Source organism: Vombatus ursinus, unplaced genomic scaffold, assembly GCF_900497805.2.
Source record: "Vombatus ursinus unplaced genomic scaffold, bare-nosed wombat genome assembly UNPS02011591.1, whole genome shotgun sequence".
Classification (NCBI taxonomy): domain Eukaryota; kingdom Metazoa; phylum Chordata; class Mammalia; order Diprotodontia; family Vombatidae; genus Vombatus; species Vombatus ursinus.
This window is the reverse complement of record NW_020951369.1, coordinates 4,795,189-4,803,256: the sequence shown is the minus strand read 5'-3', so window position 1 is coordinate 4,803,256 and position 8,068 is coordinate 4,795,189. Positions and strand designations below refer to the sequence as shown.

Here is an 8,068-nt window from a genome sequence, read left to right as displayed (position 1 = left end):
TTATTTACAGGGTGTTTCCCCCCAAGCTTCTTAAGAGCAGGGACTTTTTTTTTTTTAAACCTTTCTTTGTATCCTCAGTATAATGTCTGAGAAATGGGAGGCGCTTAATAAATGCTTATTGACTGAGCAGATGATCACTAACTACATGACTTCAAGGCAGATTCGAATGGTATGCTTTTATTTAATTTTCTATCTAGATCCTTTGGTGATCGATCACCTTTGAAACACATGGTAATTCAGTCAGATTATAAAGGAGTCCATGATGAAGGCTGTTACAAAAATTTCACTTTCGCCTGACCCTTACATGTGATTTTCCCAAAGTAAGGACAGTGGCATGATGATTTCTTACGAACTAAGAATTCAAATGCCTCTTATGTTTAAGAATGATACAAGGTCTTGAAAAAAGCATCATTTATTTCAAAGTACAATGCAAAGTTGTATTTTAAGAAATACACATTTCAATCTTGTATCTCAAGACTTGGCTATGTGCATTTCAGTTCAACTTTAAAATGAATTCAGGTTTACAAATGTTCCATACCTCAAGTACAAACAGCACAGAAAATGTCTATGGTCTCAACAGAATGTTCTTACATTCATCCATTTTTGCTCGTGACATTGTCTTACATTTCTGTAATCTGCTTTTAAATGAAGACAGCCTTACCTTAAAAAAATACTCTGTATTTTCAGCACAAAGTGCGTATATATTTCTTTAAATTAGATTTTGGCGCATAATACTGGGAAAAATTATTTAAGAACCAAACCTGTTAATTTAATAAAACTGTCACATGCCAGGACTTCTGAATAACTCAAATTATTTCTTTAGATGTAATGTCAAATTTTTGTTTATACAGCAAATAAAAGGACTGATGACAAAAAATTTGATAATGATGAAGTTGTTCAGATTTACAGGTCTTATTGGCGGTGGTGGCTAAACCCAGACTTTTTCGTAAGCACAACAGCAAATCTCACACTATCATAATTGCAAGAAAGATTTGAAAAGGAACAAGTGATAAAAAGCCTGACTTGCTCATAACTGTTTTGCACGGGTATGGACTGGGAAGGGAAGGCAGAATGGCTGAGAGGAGGAAAGGGTGGGAAGCAGTGAGAATAACAGCCTAAAGACGTCTTAAAGATTGGCATATCTTGATCTGGATGAGTACCTTTTTTTTTTTTTTTTTAAAACCCAATTTTAATTCTCATGAGGAAAGTGTGAATTAGACCAAGGATCTGAGCTTCTTCTTCCAATTGTTGGACTCCATATACGCCACGGATTATAGGTCTGTCCCATATCATCAGCTGGGTTGGGGAGAGTAGTGGCAGGAGGAGTAGGGGAGTTTTCATTACCCATCAGATCAATACTTGACAGTGTATTGGCTGGAGTGGTGAAAGGAAGGGTGCTGTTGAGATTGCTTGACCAAATGGAACTGCTAAATGGCGTGGAGGTGGACCACAGGCTACTGGAGCTGCCGAGGATTGACTGTACAAAAAAAAAAAAAAGTTCACACAGATGATCGTTAAAATGTTAATGTCTATGTGGCTAATGTTAATTACAATATAGTAAGAATGCCACAGGTTTCTTTCTGCTTATTTGAATTTAAAACACGTATCAAAGGTGTTGGATCTATATTCTAGTGAGATAGCTCTGATAGTCTAAAGACAGTTCATGGTACCTTCGAAATTCTAATTCTAATTTAAAATCAAATATTAGAAACTAGGCCACTTAAATGTTTACTTTTTTTCTTTAATACCTTAATATAGGTTTTTCTACCAATAAAAATTAGTTTTGTTGAGGAACTATTTTCTGCAGGATCATGTAATAGAGGATTAAAAAAATGCACATGTGAAATGCAAAAATGTTTCTGCATTCCAGGATTTTGTTAAAAGAAAAAAAGAACCAGAATAAATTAAATTCTAGTTTACTAGAAAAGACTACATTACTTAGAGAACTGCAGCCAGGTCTAAATTTGGCCTATTATATAATACAACAATAATTTGAAAAGTAGCCATAGAAAAAGATAGCATTTCCCCTTTCAATTAATCAGAGAATTTTTGAAAGAAGTTGATAATTGCTCTGATTTATCAAGAGGAGGATATTGTATATTCAAACTGAAATGACTCAACAACAAAAAAAACTGTGAGAGAATTCTGGGGGTTTAATTAGCTGTTCTACCTAGAACCTTTTTGACTCTCCCCAATGTTCTATCTAATGGTATAACATAAAAAGATCCAGCCATATATCTCTGTAGGGTTTTTGTTTTTGGTATTGGAGGTGGAATAACAAATATAGTAGTATACCAGCAGCAAGGTGTATATATTACAGAAAGTTGGGGAGTAGGAGTGCTTACCTCCAGCTTCAGTTGAAAACATTGCTATTTGATGGGTAGAAAACTGTTTGAAATTATGGTTGGATCTCAACAATGGCAACATTAGGGCGTGATGACAAAGACCAACAATTCTAAAGAACACAGGTACTTACCGAAGTTGTATGCGTTGGGGAACCTGAACTAGTGGGCCAAGATGGGGCAGAGTCGGTGGTTGAAGTATCCCAAAGGTAGGAGGGGACATGGCTAAATTCATTCCAATTTCTTTGGGTATCCTGACTGAAGGAAGACCGAGACAGTCCAAGCTTGCTGAAAACCTCTGAAATGAAACAAAATTGGCAAAATGTGTTACTTAGACCCTGATGGAGAACTTAAATAACATTCATTTGATAAATATCTGTGGAACACCTACTGTATGCAAGGCACCTAACTTAATCCTATCACATAATTTTAAGAATTCCTATTGTACTGTGTATACTTGTAATGGACAGTTTTAAAAAAGTGTGTGTCGATAAGTTGTATTGAAATGTAATTTCCAAGCATTATTAGGTAATGCTAATACTGTCACTTTTTCAATACCCATGCATAACAAGGAAAAGAAATTAGGAAGGGATTAGGTATCCCAGCAACTGTGACCCCAGAAGTCATTATTTCAGAGAAGTACTGCTTTATTGTTTTCTACTATGGCGCTGTAGCATATGGATAAAAACCATTTTCTAAAACTAAACTTTGAGGTGAATGGGAGAGGTGTGGAGGAGAAATCTTTCCATGTGACAGTTCCTGCCATTGTTCTTTTAATTCTTCCATAAGAGGTATAATACTGTGATTAATGGTAAGGCACTGATAAGGAACTGAGAAGTTCCTGACCGTAAGGGTTAGTATAAGGATTTAAGAAACTCCAGAAGTAAAAATAAAAGAAGCTAACTACCCCTAAACAAGAGGTTCTAAACCTAGGTATAGATTTTAGGAAGTCTATGAGCTTAGATGGGGGGAAAATATTCCGAGAAAAGGGTCCATGACACACACAAAACCAACTCTTTGTTTTAATTTATTTCTATCCAGAGGAACAATACGAATTTTCTTCTCTGAAGACAGAATTCTATTTCTTATACTTCTATGAGTCCTGGGGCTACACCCATAACAATATTATTTCAGGTCTCTATTAAAATGACAAAAGTGTTTTCCTTTGCATTTAAAACCTTTCTTCATGCAGGTTCTGGGGCATCCACCTTCTTTCCTTCCTTCTTGGCTTATACTGAAAGGAATGAGCTACTTTCTACTCATCTCATAGCTGATTAGTTACTGGTTTAGTGTCAAACACTCACCGCCAGTTAGATTAAAAGAATTCCCAAAGGCTGAGAATGAATTGAGAGGTGTAAAGTCAGGGCTGCTTGGGTTGCTGATGGGACTCCACAAACCAGAGCTAAATAATACAGAAAAAAATGCAATATACAAAAATGCATAAATGTTAGTGAAAACAAATTCATTATAAAAAATATGATAAAGTGGCTTGGGCAATCAAATATTAAGCCAAAAAAAACCCAAACAAAGTGGTATACCAAAGTGAAAAACCAAAGTGAAAAGTGGTATACCACAAAGGTTTATTGGTGGATTTCTAGAGGTTCAGGGCTGTTTATATAGTATAGTTGATAGTTCCAGGAAGGAGACTTGGCAGAAAAGTGAATACTTTTCTATACTTAAGATTTAAAGAAATTTCTTAATTTCTGATCACATACTATAAAATATTTTGGGGAAAATTTACCAACCAATGAATATCTGAGTACCTAATAAGTGCATAGTATTGTATTGTACAAAACTTTTCACTTTTGTTTAAAAAAAAAAGTACAATCCACCAAAGTGATATCCCACCATTTATAATAAGACATAAAAATATTTACTTCCTTTCAATATATTTTCTTCTCTAGTCTTTCATAATTGGATCTCATCCTTGTAATAGAGCCTAACAAAGCGAAACAATAAGCATGCACTTAAAATGACAGCCAAATATCACTTCAATGCTGTATCAATCACATATGAAGTTTCAGTCATGGCAGACTCTTCTTGCATTAAACATGAGCTGAGTTCTTCTCATTCCAGTGTCAGAAAATACCCTGAGGAAACAGCTAAGTAGCTTCCTCATCTCTGCTTTTAAACAACTGACTGATGTTGGGAAACTGGATAAGATACTTAGCAATATAACTGGTAAGTAGAGTTGAGGAATGAAATGGGCTATTTTATTTTAGAAAAAAACCAAGCATAATAACTTCTGATAAACATTCTTACTTGTAATTCAGGAACAAATGTACTGAGGCATATCTAAGTATGAAATATAAACTCGATTTGAAGTAAACTTTTTAATAGTTAGGAATGGCCAATGAATGATACCTGTCTGAGCCATCACTGTCAACAGGTGTGTGTGAAATGCTGATACTGCCAGAAATATCTGTTTTATTTGAAGACACTTTTGTTAGTCCACTCCCACCTGCAACAATGAAAAAACAATTAAATCGAGTTAAAGTCTAACAATACTAAAGATAATTAAGCAATATATTGTAATTATTATTATTTTAAAAATATGATTACCTGGGCTCTTGTCATAACCTGCTGCAACAGCTGCAAATGTAGGATTACCATTCCTGCCTGGAAGTGAAGCTGTCTTTGACAATTTGTGTTTGTTACCATTAGGCTGCTTCATTTCTGATTCACTTAAATGAAAGAAAAACAGGAAAAACTAATTATTTTTAGCATTAGAATTATATAGTAAAAACCAAGAAGTCCACATTTATTTCAGAAATGATATGAATACTTTAAAATCATAGCTTTAGAGCTTCAGGCCCTTGAAATAATCAAATTCTCTTATTTTAAAATGATGAAACTTTAGTGACTTGCCCACCATTATACAAGTCAGAAGTAGCAGAGCTGGCCCTAGAATCCAAGTCCTCTTCTGTTACTTAATTACTACGTGGACGACCTCAGTTTGGTCACATGATCTTTGAGGTCCTTTTTACCTCTAAAGCCTACAATTCCTTCAGTACTTTACAGCCGTGGTGTTAAACTCAGAATTGGGAGCCACAGGATTCCTGTGGGAACTGCACAATGTCTTGGTTTTTAAAATGTAATTATTATCTATGTGTTATTGTATTTTATTTATTTTGTTAAATATTTCCCAATTACTTTTTAATCTGGGTTGGGCTGCCCTAGGGAGGGCTGCAGGCCTCAAGTGTTTGATACTTCTAATTTACAGAACTCTATCTGATGCTGTGCCCAGTTGTTATTTATAATCGTACTTCTCCAATAAGCAATGGCTTTAGGCTGACTGAAGTCATTTGTATAAGTCCTTCTGTGGTATTTTAGTCCTTTGCAATCTAACACCATAAAATACTCTGGGGATTCTAAAAAACTAGAATTTATGGATTTAGGTAAGAAATAAGGGACTCCTGGAGGAGGTAAAAAGTCATGAGACAACTGACTTGGTTAAGGGATTATAAGAGATTCTAAGAATGTGAAAAAGGAGAAAATGTGCAAGAATCCTGTCTTTATCTTATGACTATTAAAGACTACAGAAAAAGAAATGATTTGGGGACATTTTTTTTCAACAGATTCCTTATAAACAAATGATTGTTTCACAAGTAAAATTACCCAACAGATGATTTAAAATCAAGAACTAAATTGATATAACAATAATGCATCATTACAGAATGCCTCAAACTGGGAAAAACTTAATTATCTTCGATCAACCTCTAGGTATTTGTTTGTTTTTTTTTTTTGAGAGGCAATTGGGGTTAAGTGACTTACCCTGGGTCACATAGCTAATAAGTGTCAAGTGTCTGGGGCCGGATTTGAACTTGGGTCCTCCCGACTCCAAGGCCGGTGTTCTATCCACTGTGCAACTTCACTGCCCCTCCAGCCTCTAGCTACTGAAAATTCTATTATTTGTTGAAGACATCAAATATTAAATAAGTAACAGAAACTAGGCTAAACATTTTGCTTCTTTAAAAGTAAAATCATTGGGGGGCAGCTAGGTGGCACAGTGGATACAGCACTGGCTCCGGATTCAGGAGGATCTGAGTTCAAATCCGGCCTCAGACACATAACACTAGCTGTGTGACCCTGGGTAAGACACTTAACCCCACTGCCTAGACAAAAAAAAAAAAAAAAAAAAAAAAAAAAAGTAAAAGCATTTAAATATGCCTACAAATGGGTATGCCTAAAAAAAATCTTTTTAACAGGATGTAGAGATTTCCACTTACTTGCTGGTACTGCTGTTGACAATGCTGCTGTAAGAACCTCGGGGCACATAGGAGAAAGATGCAGGGGGTGGAGATGGAGAGGCATGTGTTGGTGAGGTCTGTCGTTGCTTCAAGAAAATGTCTGCGTTGAGGGTTTGCAGAGACAATTTATAAAGACTATCAGTAGCTAAGGAATGAAAAAAAAATCTCATTAATTTAATACTTTCATTCTTATTACACCAGTCTTACCTTGAGGTAAAACTTTGGGAGCACCATTTATAGAGGCTTGAAGCTCAACTTATGGAAAGGATTGAAAGCTAATACATACCTCTGCAATAAGGTTGCAGAAATTATAAATTCCATATTTAACTTTAATCTGAATTTAAGGATGATCAACAGTAGTAAATTTTGTTGGATTCTCACGGCTCTCCTACCATTTTGCTTCCTTCACCTCTTTCTACGTCTGATGGGGGGAGGTGAGGAATCCTCTAGCTTCTAGGCGACTCACCATGACTCCGAAATGGGCTGCACGGGGCAGAAAGCCACTTTTACTTGGTTATGCCTTTGATATTTTCCCTTACAGGTAATTTTACAAGTAGGCACTGTTAAGAACAAACCCCTAATTACGATAAGGATGTTCTTATAAGGTCCTGTTATCAGAGCTGTTCACATCCACGTACCATCTCAGATGGAGGTCTCAGTTGTACAAGGAGAAAATGGGCCTAACGCTTTTGGCCCTTAAATAGCTAGAAAGTGATAAAATTATTTCTATCTGGTATAAAATAATTCAATCAAAATATAGTTGTTCAGAGTCCATCAAATGAAGGGGATACTATATCTCTTCTTAGGCTGATGTTTAAATGTGCATTACAGTAGTTTCCAATGAAAATTCTATCAAATTTCCTTTCTATAGCTTTCTATTTGTTTCTACCTGTTGTAACTTTGATTTACTTATTATTCCCTGGATATGATGCTACATTTCCTAAACCTGCAATTCTACCTATATTGTATTTTATATAAATATCTTCAACACAGTTCATCAATCTTTGTTGTTTGACAGCTAGAATAAGAAATTCCTTCTGGGACTAACAGAAGGTCCATTGACCACACAGAGAAGAAGAAAGAAAGAAAAGAGAAAAACAGAGGGAGGAAAAGAGTAGGTGTAGAGAAAAAGAATGAAAGGGAGCAATAAGAAGGTTGGGAACAGTACAGTGTTACTAACTATGGCCTCAAATGCCCTTTATTAACACTAAGGCTAGAGCCATAGTTTTACTTATTAACTTAAATGCTAGCTTCACACCCCACCTCCCTAGTTTGATTAAAATAGTAACATGAATGGAAAAAATGCATTCCCCCCGCCCCCAGAGACAATTATTGGCAAAGCTTAGAGTATTACACCAATATTAACAAATCTAGCCTTTGAACCACTCATGCATGGTCTGGTAGGTCTGGTAAAAGAGAGGGATGCTTTGCCATCCAAGAAAGAGTTTTGCTCTCTGGTGGAAAGTAGAAGCTGTC

General features: G+C 35.7%; 1 protein-coding gene across 1 annotated transcript in view; it reads right to left on the bottom strand.

The window, feature by feature from the left end:
* Positions 1–396: 396 nt before the first annotated feature.
* TMEM131 (transmembrane protein 131) overlaps positions 397–8,068 on the bottom strand; it is a 163,237-nt gene continuing 155,565 nt past the window's right edge. The window contains exons 37-42 of the mRNA XM_027856653.1: positions 6,572–6,737; positions 4,905–5,026; positions 4,707–4,803; positions 3,647–3,744; positions 2,477–2,640; positions 397–1,477 (exon numbers count right to left, since the gene is read on the bottom strand). Coding sequence (XP_027712454.1) covers positions 1,190–1,477; positions 2,477–2,640; positions 3,647–3,744; positions 4,707–4,803; positions 4,905–5,026; positions 6,572–6,737 — 935 coding nt within the window. The 3' untranslated portion in view covers positions 397–1,189. The remainder of the gene's footprint in view (positions 1,478–2,476; positions 2,641–3,646; positions 3,745–4,706; positions 4,804–4,904; positions 5,027–6,571; positions 6,738–8,068) is intronic.